Source organism: Antedon bifida, chromosome 9, assembly GCF_963402885.1.
Source record: "Antedon bifida chromosome 9, ecAntBifi1.1, whole genome shotgun sequence".
Lineage (NCBI taxonomy): Eukaryota > Metazoa > Echinodermata > Crinoidea > Comatulida > Antedonidae > Antedon > Antedon bifida.
The window spans coordinates 10,624,009-10,646,348 of NC_136234.1; the positions used below are offsets into that span (position 1 = coordinate 10,624,009).

General features: G+C 38.0%; 3 protein-coding genes across 3 annotated transcripts; all 3 read left to right on the plus strand.

The window, feature by feature from the left end:
• Positions 1-388: 388 nt before the first annotated feature.
• LOC144852935 (sialin-like) lies at positions 389-5,538 on the plus strand. The gene is made up of 10 exons (XM_078710991.1): positions 389-563; positions 1,440-1,687; positions 2,556-2,783; positions 3,023-3,110; positions 4,114-4,209; positions 4,534-4,667; positions 4,857-5,012; positions 5,100-5,232; positions 5,404-5,429; positions 5,530-5,538. Exons 1-10 carry the CDS (start codon positions 389-391, stop codon positions 5,536-5,538), a joined length of 1,293 nt encoding a protein of 430 aa, XP_078567117.1.
• Positions 5,504-6,206, plus strand: LOC144852513 (sodium-dependent phosphate transport protein 4-like). The gene is made up of 2 exons (XM_078710359.1): positions 5,504-5,642; positions 5,772-6,206. The coding sequence occupies exons 1-2, from the start codon at positions 5,577-5,579 to the stop codon at positions 5,973-5,975; spliced, it is 270 nt and encodes an 89-aa protein (XP_078566485.1). The 5' UTR covers positions 5,504-5,576; the 3' UTR covers positions 5,976-6,206.
• Positions 6,207-12,443: 6,237 nt separating this feature from the next.
• Positions 12,444-18,441, plus strand: LOC144852936 (uncharacterized). The gene is made up of 3 exons (XM_078710992.1): positions 12,444-13,776; positions 13,959-16,989; positions 18,276-18,441. The coding sequence occupies exons 1-3, from the start codon at positions 12,444-12,446 to the stop codon at positions 18,439-18,441; spliced, it is 4,530 nt and encodes a 1,509-aa protein (XP_078567118.1).
• Positions 18,442-22,340: the final 3,899 nt, after the last annotated feature.

Genomic DNA, 22,340 nt, shown 5'->3' on the forward strand with positions numbered 1-22,340 from the left:
AAAAGGGAAATTATCTCAATCCAACACCAACAGTACAGTTAAAATGTTAAAAAGTGGTTCCACATCAAAACATGAAAAGAAAAAGTACTTGCACAAAGTTAACAAAGTCTGGGCCTAGGCTAGGCTGCCCACTCGGCTTGCCTGAATTCTCCGCCGACAACCGTCCGACGATAGGTCGCGGCGAGCCCAGCCAGTATCCTGGTTATAGTTTCAGTTGTGGGCTTAGCAAGTTAATGTTCAGATTGCAATTTTTAAGCATAACATGTAGCATTCAATCCACAGTACAATGCACAAATTTTACTACTAAAGCAACAGATGTCCACAAAACAACAAAAAACCAGTCACAAAAGAGGAATTCCAGAGCCAAAAATCTGTAAACTAATTAAGAATGGCGACAGCTATAAAGCGCCCTCAACAATATAAAGCGCCCTCAACAATTGAGGCAGTTGCGATAGATATTGCACCTAACCATTCCGGATTAATAATTGGAATTATGGCTATATCGCACGCTTGTGGATTCATTGCCCCGTCGATAGTAGGACTTTTAACTAGAAGTGGTGTAAGTATGATGTGTATTAATTATTATGTTTTTAATAAAAATAATTGATAGAAAACAGAATGTTTATAGCAAATACACAATATATATTCTCACAGATTTCCTCATCTTTATCGTTTCAAATTAATTAATTAAATTTCAGTATATCACCGGGCGGTTTAGAATTAATGTTCTTTGCCTGATTTGTTTATATATATATATATATATATATAAATAATTTATTTATTTATTTATTTATTTATGCTCTACCTTGGTATTGAGCACTCTATCCTAACGGTCTGATAATTTCAACCTGAATATATATATATATATATATATAATATAAAATGCTTTCAACGACTTTACAAAAATAGTTCCCTTTTGTCAAATCAAGGCTATATAGCCTTATAAAAATAAAGGAAATTGAACTCTTAAGCTTACAATGATTTATATTATTTTGTGTATTTTTATTGACTGAATCATACTTTTAAAGTAATTTGTTCTACTTGACTGAATACATTTTATGGCATTTTAAAGTAAAGTTTGTAGGTCTCATATGTATTGTTAGATACAGTAGGCATAAAGCTAAAATTATGAATAGAATAAAAGCTCACATATTTATTTTGCGTAGGTCTACTGGTCTGTGTAAAGTTACAACCAATTTAATTGTCATCAGCTTTGTGCAGTTGATTTGAAAAAGACGGGTGGTAGGCCGGAAATATTGAAGGTAGGCCTAAATATTATTTGTAGAGTTCTTAGTTTTCCAATATCTTATTCACATAATCATATATCATATATTTTAGAGGTCAATGTAGAAATAATAGGCACACTTTTAGACCTAAGTCAAAATATCTTTTTTCGTAAAAATGACACAATAACATGTTTAATTTTTATTTTATTGAAGACCTCAATATGATCGGTAAATGCAATAAAACAGCTGAAAAGAAACCAATTTTGAAGAAAGGCGGTAGTAAAGAAACACCTCTCTTCCTGTCGATTCGTTATATAATTGTGTTCATGTGCTTTTTGGCCGTCACACTGAACTATGCTACACGAATGAACTTGAGTGTTGCCATGTTGGCCATGGTATCAAACGATGGGAATGGAACAGGTTCAAACCTATCTACGACGTCACCAGATATAAGCAAATTGGTAATTATTTTAATATAAAATAGTAATGTTGGTTTTTTTCGGATAAAAATAACGGCAAACAATGCATGCATTGACATGACGGTAAGGTGTTAAAGATATGAGAATATATAGTTGGATTTTAATTAATAATAATTCAGACCTACGCATTGATGTGTCGTCTGAACCTAAAGTTCTATCTGAACTATCAAACTTTATGTGACAAAAAAATGTGATGTGCCATATAATATGAACATGATGATGATCATATCACTACCATATTTGGACATATCACTACCATATTTGGACATATCACTACCATATTTTGGACATATCACTACCATATTTGGGACCACTACACTTTTTTGCCATATCAAGTTTGATAGTTTAGACAGAGCTTTAACTACAAACAAACTGTGTCGAGGAATTCAATTCAATTCAATTCATCGACATTTTTATTCCATAATCCAAATAAAAACATATACAAATACAATACAAATAATAAGATAATGGAATGGGATACAAAATTGCAGTGAAAACATTCAGATGCGCACAATAAACATGCGTTAGGCATACCGACTGTAACTTGTTCAGATCGTCGGTCGCCAAATAAAAAACTCCCTATAGTATTAGTTGACTGGGCGTATTATCATACCTCCATGGTGTTATTGTCTCTGTTTATGTTGACGTTTTGATTTTTGTCCTGAAATAAAGCTAAAGTAGTATACGTATGACACGCCATATGTGCCAAAATATTTATATTTTTACTAATATTAAGTCAAAACTCAGTCTGGAACCCAGACTAGACTGGGCGTTGACGTTGCTTTGTTTTTTTTACGGTGGAGTGCGTACGACCATTTAGTAATAATAACGTTGTAAATTGATTCTACAGATGTTTGATTGGAGTCTTGCAACTCAACAATTTATCTTTAGTTCTATCTATTATGGAAAGACCATTTCTCCTATTTTTGGTGGATGGATGGTTGGAGTATTTGGTGGCTCACCCATTATTCTACTGGGAATCTTGGTGACGTCTTTGATGATATTATTGACACCAGTTGCTGCAGAAGTAGGAGTATGGTTATTGGTAATAACTAGAATCATTGATGGAATTGCACAGGTAATTACTATAGTAATGAATAATATTGAAATAATGTAAATACAATACTTCTATATTGGACTCATGTCTACAACTAGGATTTTATGATTGGAGCGTTTGATGGATTTAAGTGACCAACCAATTACGACTTTAAAGTTCCATCTTTTGGAATTAATTGTATTAAAAGTTAAAATATTAATTTTAAAATAAAATTATTTGTCATAAGTATTTTTTTTTTCTTTTTTGTTGTGGTTTTTAAGGGCTCTGTTTATCCAGCTGTGTTTAATCTGGTTACAAACTGGTCGAAATTGAACGAACGTAGTACATTTTTGTCACTTTCGGTAGCAGGTAATAAATACCTTTTGTTTTATTTTAGTATGCCAAGGCAATCTATACGGTAATCTCTTCTTCCTCGGTCACAATAGCCTAGACAGAAGAAGAGATTACCTTTCTAAATGTACTTAACCTAACCCTCTGAATAATCTCTCTCAACTATTAAAAAAAAACACGCTATTGATAGACCTCGAACCCAGGGTTCCAGTGTCATAGAGTAAACCCGTTACCACTCGACCAAACATTTCGGTTGGGATAGTCACGTCAATTGACTATGATGGCATGGCTGTTCAGTCTAGTGTGACCGTGTATTCAAATAATAATAATAATAATAACTGGTACTTGATATAGCGCATTATGCTGAAAGCCTCAATGCGCTTTACAAAGACAGAAAATTTTGAAAAATTACAAATTAAAAAGGTGGGTTTTGAGGAGAGATTTGAAGACACTGGTGGAAGTAGCCTGACGGATTTCAATAGGCAACGCATTCCATAGAGAAACGGATGCCGAAGAAAATGAACGATTTCCATAAAACTTAGTGGAGGGATGAAAAATATGGGCAAGAAGAGACTCAGATCTAGATCTCAGAGACCGCTTAGGAACATAAGGTTGAATAAGTTCAGAAATGAACTTAGATGAAGAATTATGAAGAGCTTTGAAAACAAAGAGCAGGATCTTGAATGTAATTCTTTGTGTTACCGGAAGCCAGTGAAGCTGTCTCAGCACAGGTGTGATATGTTGCCAAATGAGGCAAATGTGACCGAGGAAGAATAACTTACCAATCTATACATACATACATACATACATACATACATACATACACACATACATAAAAACAAAACAGGCATAGAACAAATTCTAAACCGCCCGCTTATTTTCTCAGTTTCATTAAATAATATTTCGTTGTATTTATTTATTTTATTTATTTATTCAACTTCTCACTAACTCTGTTAGTGAAGGTATATATTTATATATGATCTTATCAGATACTTTAGATTTAATTTGACTTCTTTTAAAGGACTTGGTTTTGGTCCAGTGTTGGCGAGTTATATATCTGCTTCGCTTTGTTCAACTGATTTCTTAGGCGGATGGCCATCTACATTTTATCTATTTGGTAACAGCATACTGTATTTTTTTACTACATCTTGGACGAAACATTGATGTGATGGTGCAATAATTTGTTTAAGAAGTGCCGTGTTACGAATTTGGAATTTGTGGCAAGGATAGAGGCATTATTTATGGCTCAACAAACAAAAATTAAATCAGGAAAAGAGATTCAGAGAGCCACCACATGCCTCGTATATAACTTGATTATTCAAGTGCGTATCATTTATTCTTACCTAGTCATTGAGTAGGCCTATTTGTTTTTTCTTAAGATTTACAATATTATTATTATTATTATTATTATTATTATTATTATTGTTATTGTTATTATTAGGTATAATTGGGCTAGTGTGGTGTCTTGGTTGGTGCATTGTGGGATCGACTGACGTAAACAGTAACAGGTGGATATCAACTATTGAAAGAGATTCGATATTATTTTCTCAAAGTGAAGAAATTAAAAATAAAAATGTAAGAAACCAAATTTCATAATTTCTTCCAGTAACTTCAAATGTCCGCGTCCTCTTGGTTGACCAAACCCAAAATGGTTGGTCAAGCTCAACCCAAGTGACTATTTTTCACATCTTGCACCCTATTTTGTTCTATATAGGCCTACATTACATAGATTTCCGTAATCGTTACTTATGCTGTTTGTTTCAGGTAAGGGTATATGCAGTGCCGTGGAAAGCGATCGCCAAGTCACCTGTTGTTTGGTCACTCTGCCTTTGCGCCTTTGGATTCCATTTCGGATTTTATCTTCTATTAACAGATATTCCTATATTTTTCGATACGATTTTAGGATTTGAATTGAAAAAGGTAAGCATATGTAGGCCTATTATCATATTGTTTCAACTTTTTAATACTAAACTAGTGACGTATACAAATCTCTTCTTAATTCCTCAGACTGGGTTACTAAGCACATTACCTCATTTTGTATTCTTTATTGTTATTCTGTTTGGAGGAGTTCTTGCTGATGCCTTGATGTCTCATAACATATTATCTGTTATAAACACACGGAAATTATTAGCGTGTTTTGGTAAGAACATAATAAATTGAATGATTTATGAGGTGGCAGAAAATGTCGTATCAAGTATCCATTGTTTAGATGAGTAGACCTACTGTAGGCCTACCCCGTGTTCTGGTTTCGCATTTATATATTATATATTATCATTTATTTTCATTTTTGCAATTTCTTCTTCTCTTTCAGCTCTTGGGAGCTCATCATTTTTTCTGGTCTGCTCTGTTTATGTTGTTAGCAATGCGACACTTTCTGTCATCTTAATAATTGCTGTTTTCGGTGTGTACGGATTGTACATACCATCTATCGAAGCAGCTGCGATAGATATTGCACCTAACCATTCCGGATTAATAATTGGAATTATGGGTATATCGAACGTGTCTGGATTCATTGCCCCGTCGGTGGTAGGACTTTTAACTAGAAGTGGTGTAAGTATGATGTTTAATAATTATTATTTTTTTAATCCGGATAATTGATTTGGTAACCACTCGGCACAAGTGAAAATAATATAGCAAATGTACAACAAATGTATCACGCTTGTTGTACTTGTCTTTTAGAACACAGTTTATCAATGGAGGAAAGTGTTTTGGATGATAGCCGGTGTAAAAGTGTTTGGATTAGTGAGTTTTCTCATCTTTGGTACTAGTGAGGTACAAGAATGGTCCAAAACCCCTGACAGTGAACTGGTTCCCTGTCTTGAGTTAGAAGAAATTAGGCCTGCAGGACAAGCAGCCAGTGGTACTGTAGATCCGAGAGATTGAAAAAGAAGGTCCGAAGGCTTAAATATTAAATACATTGTTGAATTAAACCAACGTTACATGTTATCTAAATAGATACACCAATCATCAACAAAGATTTTTTTGTAATTATTTTATTTTCATTTTGAAAAGAACGTAATTATAGTACCATGTTACTCTACACCTCTCAAATTGCCAACACTGAGCATTTTGATCAAATTGAAGGTACGGTGTAAGAGAATGAAAAACCACTTAGGGGCCTACAGCAATACATTATAGCGACTGTGAAACAGCAATGACTAAATTACTAGAATCTTTCTACAATCATTTCATATTAGCCTATTGCATGTGATCGTCGTTAAGCTAAAAGTTACTTCAAATTGCAGTAATGTGTAGGTCTGTAATTCGTAATATCTTTAAAGATGTTTTGTCCCCGAAAAACATGAAAAATGAAGATTAATTAAATTAGATTTTGATTTGGTTATTTTGTATATGTTTTCTCATATAAAATGACAAAATAAATGGTCAAATTGAATCAACCAAAAACCCATTGGCTAGTTTTTGCTTTAAATTACTGTTTTTTCAGGTAAATCATTTTTTTTCGATTCAATTTTTGTTCAAAGTGGATAATTATATGTGACATTAAAATGGCATGTTAAACAAAAATTAAACAATTTCTTTTTTCAGGGAGACAATACATCTTTAAGTAGGCCTATTGGTGTTTTTTTTTACAATTGATCACTAAGTGCGTACACTCGACAATAATCACAATAACAGCTCTTTATTTTACATCAAAATTGACATACAGTAAATTTACATTTTATTCAAATAGAAATAGTGTGTACAATTACTGTACTTTTTGTGTTCACTTTTATTCATCGTTATTTTGGGTTTTGTATGACACTGTTTATGTATGTCTCATCACAGACATACTCTGATACTTACGGGTTCAAATGTCAAATGATCATTGGTACGCACTCATTATTCACACGCGTTAGCATTCTGGTTGGTACAGTACGCACGCGTTCAAATAATGATTGGTACGCGCGTCTTCAATTGATCATTTATAAGCACATGTGTGCGTATAAATGATGATGAAATATAAAAACAAATTCAATCGTTGAGTGAATAATTACGTAATAGATTAAATATCATTATGACACTTAAATGGCGACTCCATGTTATTATATAGTTGATGTTTGCTGTTGTTTGATACGTATGAAATACCGGTACTGTAATTATGATCATTTGCAAACACACAGAATCGTTAACGTTTAAAAAATATCAATTTTGTGCTACAAGATAACACCAAATGATTACACTTTACGAAGATAATTACCATTATTTTATAATAATATTCATTTATATTAATAAATATCAGTAGAAATAGTACAATCTTCATAAGAGGTAATTTATAGTATACACTGATATATATTTTATGAATAAAAAAAAAATCACATTATCTCTATACAATCTACAACCATATAAGATTCAATATTTGCGGTGATTTAACATTTATTTCTATACAATAAAATGGATTGACAATAAGACAAATTACAAAACGAAAATAATAAAAATAACTTTTATAATTCGAAATATAGTGTTTAAAAATAATATTTGTTTATATACTGTACTTAATTTTTCTAAATAATTGGCACATTTGCAGATAATTATTTACAACTGGTAATAAAGATAATAAATACAACCATTCTAAATATTAAACTAAATACAAATAGTTAAAATGTTTTCATTTTTAACATTTTACAAACAGCTGGTAAGTGAAGTCAAGAACATCACAATTCGGTGGAAAAAAGCCGAAAATCCAATTGCTGGAATTGGAGCACGGTTATATTGTCATGTCCAAACAATTGTAGTTCCACAACTGTTTAAACTTTTGAAATTTCTAGGCCCTCAAACAAATCCATATCGGAACCTAAATCTCCGGCTGGGTAATTGAAATTTCCTTCAAAATAAGATCCTGGTAAGTTTGGCATGTAGTTATCAAACTCTAGTTCATTTTCTTCCTGATATATTATCATATCACCAATAATTTGTGTATTTGATGGGAACTGGTTATTATTGAATGAATTTGGTCGTTTAGTAGGAGTTTCTGGTAATCTTCTCCGCGTGGGGCTAGAATCTGCGCTGCCACCAGAAATTGTCTTTGACAGACTTTCATCGCTAATAAATACTTGTCTCCACATATGTCTATCGTCTTTCTTTTCAAGTTTTCGTATCGGTGATGGTTGTTCATCACTGAATATATACTCTTGGGAACTTGTACTGTAAAAAGATAGTCTCATTGGATTCAAATCTGACTCTGCTGACGAAAGACATTCAGTTGATTTCCGTTGACGTTTGGCGGCTTTTTGCTTCAGACGTCGTACTGGTCCACCGGGTGGAGACTCTCTTGTCAAGGACATATGGCTAGCGACACTTTCTGACGGACTCATTGTCTCCGAATCTAATCTCTCTGCACTTTCTGATGGTTCTTCATTGATTGTCATAACCGCGTTTTTGTTTGAACTTAGTCGACGTGTTTTCGAATTCTTTTGCCGAGTTGGAGTAACAGTACGTTGAGGTGAATTCTGATCAGGTTGTTCAATTTGGAATTCATAGAAAGCTGGTCTGGGAGCCGCTGGTAGTTTTCGTGGAACACGACTTGTAGGACTCCTAGTATCGCTATTCGTTTTTTCCGAGTGAACAACCACTTGTGTCGATGTGGGTGTCGTTTGTCTATCCCCGTCTGTACCACTTACCAAGTGAGTTTCTGGAAGTATATCTGTAATACCACAAGTGCTCTGTGACCTCTGCTGATCTTGGTTTCCAACCAATGGGTTGTCTTTCTCATGACAAAGACTTAAACTTCTTGAAATTGCAAACCCGAGTGGTGTGAGATTTCCTTCTCGGTTGACATAAGGGGCAGCGAATTGAAAGTTTGATGGTAGAGTGTTAGAAGAATCACAGCTATTGATCGAGGCTTGACGGGAATATCCAGACGGTCCTTCTCGCATTGTGTACTTGATTTGAAAGCTACTCCGACTACCATCACTGTGAAATGAATATCTATGGTTTCTCTGACCATCAGGATTGCGGTCATCGAACGAGGCATTTATTGCACCTGTAAAAGATTGGTCCTGTCCAAGAGGGTCTTTACGGCAGTCATCGCTGTCTATAGATATCAGTCGACGTGGGAAGTCATTTGAATCCAGGTTCGAATGTTCTTCTTTCGCTAGATACATTTGACTCCTATCGCAGACTTTGACATCAGGATTGCCTCTATCGTCCATGTCACTCGGTATGTCTGTTTTATATGGTCGATGTACCGTTAAGTCTTTGTTTTATTTTATTATAATGTCTGTCATTATTATTAGGTTTACTTGGTCTAACGTGGTGTCTTGGCTGGTGTATTGTGGGATCGACTGATGTAAACAGTAACAAGTGGATATCAACTATTGAAAGAGATTCGATATTATTTTCTCAAAGTGAAGAAATTAAAAATAAAAATGTAAGAAACCAAATTTATTTTCGTAATTTTCATAATTTCTCCCAGTAACTTCGAATGTCCGTCCTCGTGGGTGACGTTACCAAACCCAAAATGGTTTCATAGTTGATGACGACATTAAACATTAGGCCTAGGTTAATCTTAACTCAATCAGGGCCTTAGCCAGGATCAGTGTCAAGGGGGGGGGGGGGGTTCGGACACTAAGTATTTGGGTCACTGCCCCCTCCCCACAACCCGGTGGGGTCTGAGGCGAATTTGGTTAAATGACACCCCTTGATGGCCGGAAATGGTACTCTCGCACATAACATTCATGATAAATGGCACCTCTAATTGGCCGGAAAAAACACTCTCATGCAGCATGCTACCATTAAACAAAACGATCGTACTTTTTTCCTCCTCCTCACACACGTGGACTATTTAAAGGACGATAACATTTGTTGCCGTATGTTAGATGCGCGTGCTCTATGTGCGAAACCACCGCCGATTGTTTGATCATTCACTCGGTATTTTGTTTTGCGTTCAAGTTACAAGCCCCCAAAAAAAGCACAATTTGGGTGAGAAGGCAAATTCAATGCTTATTATAGCCAGGGGCGAACCCAGGGGTGTTTCCCTTGTGGCCCGGGCAACACCCTTAATTTCATACTAAATGTTGTTTCTGCCACTAAATTAAAATCGAGTTCCATTTCATCGTATACAATATCCATCCCGACCCGGAACTTGATAGGCTTAGTCATAAAGTAGTTACAGAGTTGCAAGGCATTTTATCATTGTTGAATGTTTTGATATTAGCCTAATTGTTAAAACGACCTTCACAACCAAAATATTTCTGTAATAAAATTTATTTTAAATGGAACGCTACAAAAATAATCCTCTGCTTCATCAGAGCATGAATACCTAATAACCAGACAAGAACGTATCTTTATTACGTTTAACTATCAATCCATTTTCATATCACGCAATCCATTTTTCAACAATATAGTAGTATAATAATAACATTTTGATTGAATAGTGAGGGATTAGTTACAGTTTGACTTTGAATAAACCATTGGTAATTTACTGAAAATCCAAAATAAACTTGTGTTATAATACAAACAAAAGTATTCAATCAAAGAAACGCTCTACTACACATGAGAAATAGATGTCGGTCGATAAACTTCTGACGACGACTAAAACAACGACAATCAGCTAAATGTTTATTTCATCTCTGGCTTGTTACATTTTTCATGACACATTACCGGACTTCCCCCTCCTCTCGCAATGAACGACAGTACAGATCTTCCCTATCTAGGCTCGTGTATGTAGCTGTCACAAGTGACATAAAGTTGTGTATATATTTTGCAAGTCATTCTTACTTTTCCTTTTGTTTTCACTATTTGAACCTTTCTTTTGTTTTAGGAAGCTATTGTGTGAAGCCAGTGGAGCAGAGTTGTTGTGTTGCAGAGAAGGATTGTGTGGTGTTTGCTGATTGGAGGAGAGGTATAAGGGTTAAGTTAGTGTGTGAGTTGCTGATTGGTGGAGAAGGATAAGGTGGTGATATGTGGATAATTGAGGGAATTTTGAGGTAGATGGAAATTGAGAGGAGACAGAGAAGGAGGGCTATGTTATGTTAAGCCAGAAAGGGATAGGTGAATATTGATATGAGAAACTAAGACGTACAGGAGAAGAAGTAATTGAATTATGGTGATATAGAGCTGAAGCAGAAAGGAAATAAAGAGATATACATGAAGTTAATAAATTGTGAGTTGGAGATAATTATGGTGATATAGAGTTGAAGCAGAAAGGAAATAAAGTGATATACATGAAGTTAATAAATTGTGAGTTGGAAGTAATACTATAAGGCTGTACTTAAATGTAGAACTGTTAATTGTTGAGATTCCTGAGGATTAATTTAAATTGTGAATGTAAATTGACGGAAGAAATAACTGTTGGAAACAGCAGACGTTGTTGCATGTAAAGAATTGTTTGGAAATATTGAAGAGTAACTGGATTGATACTGATATTATTTTACGTGGAAAGGAGAAAGAAATAATTGGTCGGGGAGCGGATTGCAGGGCAGAACGACATCAAGAAACATTTTAACTTTATATTTGATTTATTTATATGTCAGAAAATAGGAAGAATTATAATTGATAATACAAGCAGAACGAGAGCAGAGGCGTGGGAGTTGTTTATTTGCAGAATCGTTTTAACTTTTATCTTTCTAATTTGTTTTGTGTCAGCGTAGGAGAGAAGGCAAGAAGGAACGATATTGTGGACATTTAGTATTGTTTAATTATTCATCTTGTGATATTATTGTATTTGAAAGGGGGGGTTTCGGGGATTTATTTAAAAATAAGAAGATTGTTGATATTTGGTTTGGGAGGATTGGGAAATTTGGGGAATTGCATAAAGTTTGTGGGGAATAGGAACACGGTATCATTGTTTGAGAATTGGTTGGGTTTTTTTTTTGTGGGTTTTTTTTGGGGGGGTTTGAATTATAAAAGAAAGAATTGGTTGTCGAAGATTATTATTAAATTTTACTTTTTACATTTATATGTGTACAGTTGTGGCTATTTACCGTTGTTCACCGTTGGTTACCAGCAATTACATGTCCGAAAGAGCCGTAATTGCGGCTGTGTGACATTTATGGGGGCTCGTCCGGGAAACTTTGTAACCTAGCGTGAACATTGGTAGATGAAACAATTGTACGTGATTCTTGGATTGTCTATTTGCCATATTATTGGCATACTGTATACTTATATTGGATACTTATATATATATATATTTTTTTTTTTTCTTAAGAAATGGATCTCACTAAAATTGTTGACGCAGGAAAAGCGTTGGGGTTAGATGGAGTGGAATTAAGAGAGTTTGTGGAAAAGAGAGAGGAAGCTGCCAGAGAGAGAGAAGAGAGAGCACGAGAGAGAGAAGAGAGAGCACTAGAGAGAGAAGAGAGAAACAGGGAGAGAGAAGAAAAACAGCGAAACAGGGATAGGGAGAGAGAAGAAATGGAGCGAAACAGAGACAGGGAAGAGAGAGCACTAGAGAAGGAAGAGAGAGAGAGAAGAGAGGCACTAGAGAAGGAAGAGAGAGAGAGAAGAGAGGCACTAGAGAAGGAAGAGAGAGAGAGAAGAGAGGTACTAGAGAGGGACGAAGCAGAGAGAAAAAGAGCGAGTGAAGAAAAAGAGAGAGAAAACGAAAGGGCGAAAGAAGCTGAGAATCAGGCCTATCTTATAGAAATGCGAAGGTTAGAAATCCAATTAGAACAAGAAAAGAATCGGGCACGGCCGGGTGGTAGAGTATTACCCAATCCTGAGTCACGGGTTAAGGCCAGTAAACCTAAATTACCCCCTTTCCATGATCGAACAGATGACCTAGATGCCTATCTGAAAAGGTTTGAACGGTATGCGACTAGTCAGGAGTGGAAAGAAATTGAGTGGCCGGTTAACTTAAGTGCCCTACTAACTGGGAAGGCTCTCGAGGTTTATTCCAGGTTGTCGTCAGCTGAAGCTAACGATTACAAACTGTTGAAATTGGCTCTTCTAAAACGGTTTCAGTTAACCGCCGATGGATTTCGACATAAGTTACGAACAGCTAAGCCCGAATACGGAGAAAGCGGCCCGCAATTTGCTGCGAGGATAAGCAATTATCTTGATAGGTGGATTGACCTAGCAGAGGGGGAAAAAACCTTTCAGGGGTTAAAAGATTTATTGCTGCGAGAGCAGTTTACCGATGGGTGTGGGAAGGACCTAGCTCTGTTCCTAAGGGAACGTCAACCGAAAACGATACAAGCGATGGCTGAAATTGCGGAGCAATATTTGGAAGCTCGTGGGGGATTATTTGGTAAACCAATAGAGTTTAAACAAAAAGAGCCAAATTCTCCTCAACTCTCCTCTAATAATGTTCCCAGTACATCCTCATCACAAAGCCCTTCTAGTTTCCGTAGTCCAACTTGTTTTATATGTCATCGTGTAGGTCACCTAGCTAGAAATTGCAGAGCCTCAACTATGCATAAGCCAAACTCTCCTCCAAAATGTTACCGATGCTTAAAAACAGGACATATTGCCAGAAATTGTAGACAGGACGCCAACAGTTGCGCTGGGTTGTCTACTTCACCACAAACAGAGTCTGATTGCCAGAAATGTACAAACCAACACGAATGTAAAGCCAAAGAAGAAATTCCCGATGTGGGGGCCAGTATGGTTACGAAAATGTCAGAGTCTTTAAATCAATGTTGTATCAATAATGATGGTGATAAGGTCACTCTTCAATGTGGGCACTGTCTTCCAATTATGACAGCGGCTCTAAATAATTCAATTAGTAAAATGCCCGTTTATACAGGTTTGTTGGGTCACGCTGCGTCTCTGTTCTTCGTGACAGTGGCTGTAGTGGGGTGGTTGTGAAGAAAGATCTTGTATCAGCCGAACAACTTACTGGTAAGGAGAAAACCTGTGTGCTGATTGATGGCACGGTCCGCAACTTACCGGTTGCATTAATACATGTTAATACTCCATTTTTTTCAGGAAAGACGTATGCACTATGTATGAATAACCCTATTTATGACTTGATATTAGGTAATATTGCAGGAGTACGAGCACCAGGAAATCCAGATCCCACATGGACAGAGCGAAATCTTCAAGGATGTTCTGTTGTTACCCGGTCTCAAGCTAACACTATAGATAAACCATTCAGAACACTTAAAACTACAGAAATACACAAGCAAATCATCACAGCGGGAATTATGAAAACCGCCCAGCAACAAGATATCAGCCTTGCAAAATTCAAGGATCTTGCAGAGAAACAAACTACAACTGTGGGTAACAAACAAGCCGAGGCTAGGTTTATTTATCATAAAGACCTATTATATAGGCAATTTTCCTCTCCTAATATTGAACACGGGGATAAGTTTACCCAACTAGTAGTGCCAGCTGACTATCGACGCCAGGTAATGCGCCAAGCCCATGAAACCTTATTAGGAGGACACCAAGGGGTAAAAAAGACGACAGATAAAGTGTTGACAACATTTTGGTGGCCTGGGGTAACTGCAGATATTACTCGATATTGTCGATCCTGTGACATTTGTCAGAGAACTGTACAAAAAGGTAGAGTTACGAAAGTGCCTCTAGGAAGCATGCCTTTGATCGAGGTGCCGTTTGAACGGATTGCCGTTGATATAGTTGGTCCCATTTTCCCCATGTCTAAAGGTCGTAATCGTTATATACTCACAATAATAGATTTTGCTACTCGTTATCCAGAGGCAGTGCCTCTACCAAATATTGAAGCTGAACGGGTTGCTGAGGCCTTGGTTGGTGTTTTCTCTAGACTTGGTATCCCGAAAGAAATGCTTACCGATAGGGGATCACAATTTACATCTGAAGTCATGAGGCAAGTTAGTAAGTTGTTGTCTATACGTCAGGTAATGACATCTCCATATCACCCAGCTTGTAATGGTTTGGTCGAACGGTTCAATGGAACACTCAAACAAATGCTGAAACGTATGTGTGCAGAAAGGCCTACTGATTGGGATCGTTACATTGACCCACTACTTTTTGCGGTTAGGGAATCTTCACAGGAAAGTTTAGGGTTTTCTCCTTTTGAACTGTTATATGGCCGTACCGTACGAGGACCCATGTCCATCCTAAGGGAATTGTGGACCGAAGAAATCGAAACACCAGAAACAAAAACCACCTACCAGTACGTTATGGATTTACGGGAACGACTACATGAAACCTGTCAGATGGCTCAGAAGAATCTACAAAAATCTAAGGTCAGGTACAAACAATATTATGACAAAAAGAGTAAGTCCCGGGAATTTGAGGTTGGGGATAAGGTACTACTTTTATTACCCACAGACAAAAACAAACTATTGCTTCAATGGAAAGGTCCTTTTAAGGTTGTAAAGAAATTTGGGTATCTAGACTACCAAATTGACCTTAACGGGAAATTCAAAATATTTCACGCCAATCTCTTGAAAAAGTATTATGAGCGAACCGCAGACATTAGTGCTGCCTTAGGGGTATCCGAGCCTTCTGGTATCCTTGAATTAGCTAGCACCGCTGTTATTGAATGCGAACCTAATGAAACATTTACAAATAACCAAAATTATCATCTATCTAATGAGAATCTTTTACAGCTCCACCCTCTACTAGCAAAAGAAACAACAGCCGACATCCACATCAACGAAAGCCTGGATGATACACTAAAGCATGAGGTGCACCGACTTATCGGAAACTACAAAGATGTACTGACGGATTTACCGGGTAAGACTACACTTGGGCAGCATGAAATCAAGCTGGAAACTGATGATACAATCCGTTCCAAGCCCTATCCACTTCCACATGCGTTGCGAGGTACCATTAAGGATGAGGTAAATATGATGTTAAATCTGGGTGTAGTGGAGCCTTCAGGGGCACCGTTTGCCTCTCCAATAGTATTGGTAAAGAAACCGGATGGGTCAAATCGATTCTGCGTGGACTTTCGAAAACTTAATCAGGTTACAGTTTTTGACGCCGAACCGATTCCGGACCAAGAGGAACTGTTCACAAAGTTGGCCCATGATCATTATTTTACTAAGATAGATTTAAGTAAAGGGTATTGGCAAGTTCCCATGGTTGAAGCGTCAAAACCTTTAACAGCCTTTCTAACACCAGATGGTTTGTTTCAATTTAATGTCATGCCGTTCGGCTTAGTCAATGCACCGGCTACTTTCAGTCGTATCATGAGAAAATTACTCAAAGGAATGGATAATACACTTAATTATATTGATGACATTCTAATTCACACAGCTTCTTGGGATCAACATATGAAATGTTTGTCTGAATTGTTTGGACGTCTCCGCAGGGCCAATCTAACTGCTCGACCAAGCAAATGTTTCATTGGTTATGAAACAATCGAGTTTCTTGGCCATGTGGTAGGGAAAGGAAATGTTCAACCTCGAGTGGAGAAGATACAAAGCATCTTGTCAGCCAAACAACCAGAAACAAAGAAACAACTCCGGTCATTCCTTGGGATGACCAACTACTATAGAAAGTTCATTCCTAATTACTCTGTGATTGCTTGTCCATTAACCGACAAAACGAAGAATCGGGAACCTAACCGAGTATGTTGGGAGAAGGCCCAGGAAAGTGCGTTTGTTAAACTTAAGGAAAAATTAAACAGTACTCCAATTTTATGCCTTCCTAATTTAAACAAAGATTTTATTTTGAGAACAGATGCGTCCGAATATGGAGTGGGAGCGGTTCTAATGCAGCAGTATGGTGACGTGAAGTTTCCCGTGGCGTACGCTAGCAAGAAACTGCTTCCTCGAGAAAAAGCATATTCAGTGATGGAAAAAGAATGCTTAGCCATTGTATGGAGTGTACGAAAATTTGAGTCTTATTTATATGGACGAAACTTCACGTTGGAAACTGATCACCAGCCGCTTGTGTTTATGCACAGAGCGAAATTGTCCAATGGGCGAATTATGAGATGGGCCCTGGCTCTACAACCGTACAAGTTCCGAATAGAGGCGATTAAAGGCAGTGAAAATGTAGGAGCTGATTATTTAAGTCGAGTGTAAATAGGACCCGTCACGGTATGGAGAAAATGTTGATACATTATTCTTTTAGAGGGGAGTAAATGTCACAAGTGACATAAAGTTGTGTATATATTTTGCAAGTCATTCTTACTTTTCCTTTTGTTTTCACTATTTGAACCTTTCTTTTGTTTTAGGAAGCTATTGTGTGAAGCCAGTGGAGCAGAGTTGTTGTGTTGCAGAGAAGGATTGTGTGGTGTTTGCTGATTGGAGGAGAGGTATAAGGGTTAAGTTAGTGTGTGAGTTGCTGATTGGTGGAGAAGGATAAGGTGGTGATATGTGGATAATTGAGGGAATTTTGAGGTAGATGGAAATTGAGAGGAGACAGAGAAGGAGGGCTATGTTATGTTAAGCCAGAAAGGGATAGGTGAATATTGATATGAGAAACTAAGACGTACAGGAGAAGAAGTAATTGAATTATGGTGATATAGAGCTGAAGCAGAAAGGAAATAAAGAGATATACATGAAGTTAATAAATTGTGAGTTGGAGATAATTATGGTGATATAGAGTTGAAGCAGAAAGGAAATAAAGTGATATACATGAAGTTAATAAATTGTGAGTTGGAAGTAATACTATAAGGCTGTACTTAAATGTAGAACTGTTAATTGTTGAGATTCCTGAGGATTAATTTAAATTGTGAATGTAAATTGACGGAAGAAATAACTGTTGGAAACAGCAGACGTTGTTGCATGTAAAGAATTGTTTGGAAATATTGAAGAGTAACTGGATTGATACTGATATTATTTTACGTGGTGGTCGGGGAGCGGATTGCAGGGCAGAACGACATCAAGAAACATTTTAACTTTATATTTGATTTATTTATATGTCAGAAAATAGGAAGAATTATAATTGATAATACAAGCAGAACGGGAGCAGAGGCGTGGGAGTTGTTTATTTGCAGAATCGTTTTAACTTTTATCTTTCTAATTTGTTTTGTGTCAGCGTAGGAGAGAAGGCAAGAAGGAACGATATTGTGGACATTTAGTATTGTTTAATTATTCATCTTGTGATATTATTGTATTTGAAAGGGGGGGTTTCGGGGATTTATTTAAAAATAAGAAGATTGTTGATATTTGGTTTGGGAGGATTGGGAAATTTGGGGAATTGCATAAAGTTTGTGGGGAATAGGAACACGGTATCATTGTTTGAGAATTGGTTGGGTTTTTTTTTTGTGGGTTTTTTTTTGGGGGGTTTGAATTATAAAAGAAAGAATTGGTTGTCGAAGATTATTATTAAATTTTACTTTTTACATTTATATGTGTACAGTTGTGGCTATTTACCGTTGTTCACCGTTGGTTACCAGCAATTACATGTCCGAAAGAGCCGTAATTGCGGCTGTGTGACAGTAGCATACTACGTTGTCTTTGAAAGTACCTTAAAGGGTGCAGTAACAGTCTCTACGATCATCGTTGTTTCTTTAACGACAATGTAAACAACGTTAACGTGGACAATGGTGGTGGTGGTGGTGATGATGATGACATGTACGTTTCTGTCGCCCTTTTTTCAATCCTTCTATTATCGTGCTTGTCTATTCTCGTGCACGACATACACGTTGGCTTTAAGAAATTGTCATCGATAGACGATTTGCTCGTAAAAGACTTTAGTGAGAGAACCAGCGCGAATATCTTATACGACGAAGACGGATGGAGGGAAGACAATCCGTTACTCGCAGTGATCTGTACAGCGGCGACGACACCGAGTCGATCGGCTCCAGTGAAAAGAAGAAGGGTCGGTTGGCTGGCAGAATCACTACTCGTAGGTCCGATAGAAGCAAAGTTAGGAGTGACGTCCATCATGATGATAGACGTAACGACAAGTTTTGCCTACTTCTCTGCGGCATCCAAATCGTGCTCATAATTCTCGTGTGCACGATTCACGTTCATCTGAAACGTGCCTATCGTTCGTTGGATGATCACAAATGTAGACTGAACTTTGGCGACGTTGTCGTCACCTCGGACACGGGATATCGAATCGTGTCGGACGAAGGGCAATCGCTTCTGATGCGCTCCATCGATCGAACGTGCATGCCTTCCGAACCATGTCGAGGATCCGAAGATGATCATCAACAGTTCACGTGCATTTCTAAAATGTCATTGTACTCAAAAAATGCGTACGTGTTCACCTTGTTCAACGACACCGATAGCGGTAATGTTATACTGGTGCAAGGACCCGGTTACGACGCTGACGACGACCAAGTACCCGTCTACATGCGCACAGACTTGGACAGTGGCAAGATAAGCATTGGATATCCACCGGTGCCAAACGATTACGGACACAGGTTTTCAAACGATTCGATGATCTACGTTGACGGTCGTGTCGTGTCCCAGACAACGTCCAAGAATTTGTGAGCACATTTCGACGACCAACATTCCCTTCTCACATAACCTGAACGCAACGTATATTGCAATTTCTGTCTGGATGAACGATGACATCGACCTGACATTTGGCAGAAACTTTCATTGGTGTCAAAGAAGAAACGATTGCCTCGTCTCGTCGTTCGCGTTATTTCCATGCCGGTGACACGTTGCACGTCGTCCACAATTTTTCTCAACTGCTCTTTGGACAAAACTTCTTCGGTGGTGGTGGTGGTGGTTGTTGTTGATACATCTTTCTTTGGCTTTTTTACCAAATGTGACAGATCGTATGGTGTTTGACAAACGCTGTCGGAGCAGTAGTGCGCCAATGCTCGACGAACGTCGACGCCTTCGCTGCTGCCTACACGACGCAAAAGTTTAATAGGTTTCGATGAGATTTTGTAACATCCCGGCAAACGCAACGATCTACCACCGGCGTAAATGGACAGATCGACGCATCTCATCTCCGGATAGACTTTGCACAAAGCTGTCATCATGGACGAAAGAACGTCAATGTTTTCAATCGGTCTCGGTAAACGTTGGTATACGTGTAAAGAAAACTTTTCGCTTCCTTGGCTCGAGTAGACGTGCGGATTGTCGGGCAAATGGCCGAGCTCGGCCGAAAGTGCACGCTTGATGCTTTCGGCCGTTCTCATGGCAGATTCATCGCTGCACTGAGGTCTGTTTGCATCGTCGATGTCGATTGGTATGTTGTGAATGTGAAGATTTTCGTTGAACACTTCGCTGTACGACGACAAAGACGAGCATGATTGAATACTACTCTCTAGTGCGGTCGGTGACGCAACCACAAAACTTCTACTGCCGCTGCCCGCTTGGCACATCTGAGATGCCAACACGGATATACGTCTAGGTACGTCGAGAGCGAAACAAGTCCACGCTCCAACGTCCCGGCTGGCTGGAGGAGGTTGACATCGGGCGTACGCCTGTGCCACGGTATACGCACGAGGAAGTTTAGCGTGTCTGGCCAGCAGACCGACGGATGCGAATCGATCTGTGTTGTAATAGTTGACGATGCGCTGTTGAACGCCGTTCTGATGCGTGAAGCGATCGATGATCGTATCATCATCTTCATCATCTGTGTCCTGGTAACAACTGTAGTCCATGAATAAATTTTGCTATTTTCACACTGCTCTCTTTTGCCAGTATATTATACTCTATAATCAAATCTAAATTGATCATGATCCATGCCTTTCGCAACTGTTTTATAAGAGCTTTAGGAACGAGTATGTGGTCTAGTTGTGAATCTCCTCCTCCTCCTCCATATTCAAATCTTGGATAGAGAAGAAGAGGAACGTCTACTATACCGTCACCACCGGTTATCAATTCTTCCGCAACTATCTTGTCGCAAATAATGTGAAACGTATAGTCGCAATTTTCACTGACAATTCGCCAAGCTTCGCACGTCGATCTTCTGCAGAGTAGGTCGAAATCATCTTGCATGGCCATATAACCACGAACATCGACTCTATCGATTACATTCTCGTCACGATCGCAGGCGTCAGAAAAGTGTCTGTCAAACGTCCAGTAGCGTCTCCACTCCAAGTACTTTTCTAGCGACATGCTATCAGAATACTATCTGGACGCGGATGCAATAGAACGCGAATATTACCAGCACAGAATCGTGGCTTGCAAACGTAACGATACGGCGTACGTTTACGAGTCTTTAGTCACATTCCAAACGGTGCCTGTACTGTTACAGCCACCAGCAGCACCACCACGACTCAATTGGATTAAATTTCCGAAGTTCCATACGAGCGATGGTGTAGTTCGAAAAGCGAGAGAACGAGAAAGAGTCGGCTACGATCCATATCCGTTCCTGGAATCTGTCGTTATCAATCGTCTATGGAACAGATTGAACGATCGCGTTCGTGTACTCACCGATTTCAGAAGTCATGCACACAAACATAACTTGGCGTCGATAAAGTGTTTCGATCGTCTCTTTGTCTCCTTCGTACCAGCTATCCACATGCATTTGTTTAACGTCGCACAATCAACGTATAACGCTCGCATACGAACGAGTGTCACGTTGGTGGGAAGAGTGCTGAGAGATTGGGCAAGAGGTGGCAGAGCCAACGAGTTTGTTAAAGCGTTACTGAAACCGTTAGTTCTTGAGACAGAAGCAGAGACGGGTATCGTGCAGTCGTTTCGACGATCATGTGGAATCTATAACCGAACGGTCAAGACGAAAAGAAACGTCGTTACAATTCAATCGGAGCCTATTTCGTGGACATTCAATTGGAACGATTGTCGATTGAAGCAACACGATCAACTTGTACTTTACGAACGTGAAGATGAACGGTTAAAGTGGACGTGCTGCATGTTTTTCGACAGACGAGTACCCATCGAACGAATTCCAATAAATCTTCTCATTTCACTCATTTCGGTGTTACACATTGAGAAGAATGAAGAAACGATCGATAGAGGCCTCACCTCGTGCCCAACACGTTCGTCTAATTCATTATTGTCTAAGAGAATATTGAGAACAATTATTAAAAAAATAAAATAAAACTAATTCTTGTAACATTTTTTTTTTCCGTCCAAGAGTCATTATAATAAAAAAAGAACACAAGGTAACGCACGTCTTTGCTTTTGATTTTATTTGTTGCTACTACTACTACTACTACTATTTAATTTAGATTATGGTAAAAGATTTGTTTCAATTCATGAATCAAAGTTTACAATCCAATAAACAACAGGTGTAATAGAATGCCGATAGATCATGAAAACACAGTTTCAAGATCTCTAGCGTTTATACCCGTTATTAATTCTTCAAAATCACTATAAAAAAACAAAACAAACAGCACATCGATGATTCCAAGATACCAACTATTGAGTAACACAGTCGTCGTAACGGCAAACATGTTCGTATCTCTATTGTGTAAAGGCAACAGTAAGTTTAAACGTGCTAGGTAGGTAGACACGGACACTGAGAGAATCCATCCCATACGTTCATGCA

Coding starts and splice junctions, on each gene's coding strand:
- LOC144852936 (XM_078710992.1), top strand. CDS start 12,444: ATGGAGCGAAACAGAGACAGGGAAGAGAGAGCACTAGAGAAGGAAGAG. Junction 13,777..13,958: donor TAAAATGCCCGTTTATACAG/GTTTGTTGGGTC, acceptor CATTTTTTTCAG/GAAAGACGTATGCACTATGT. Junction 16,990..18,275: donor GCTGATTATTTAAGTCGAGT/GTAAATAGGACC, acceptor ATATGTGTACAG/TTGTGGCTATTTACCGTTGT.
- LOC144852935 (XM_078710991.1), top strand. CDS start 389: ATGGCGACAGCTATAAAGCGCCCTCAACAATATAAAGCGCCCTCAACA. Junction 4,210..4,533: donor ATCTACATTTTATCTATTTG/GTAACAGCATAC, acceptor TGTTATTATTAG/GTATAATTGGGCTAGTGTGG. Junction 4,668..4,856: donor AAGAAATTAAAAATAAAAAT/GTAAGAAACCAA, acceptor TGTTTGTTTCAG/GTAAGGGTATATGCAGTGCC.
- LOC144852513 (XM_078710359.1), top strand. CDS start 5,577: ATGGGTATATCGAACGTGTCTGGATTCATTGCCCCGTCGGTGGTAGGA. Junction 5,643..5,771: donor GACTTTTAACTAGAAGTGGT/GTAAGTATGATG, acceptor CTTGTCTTTTAG/AACACAGTTTATCAATGGAG.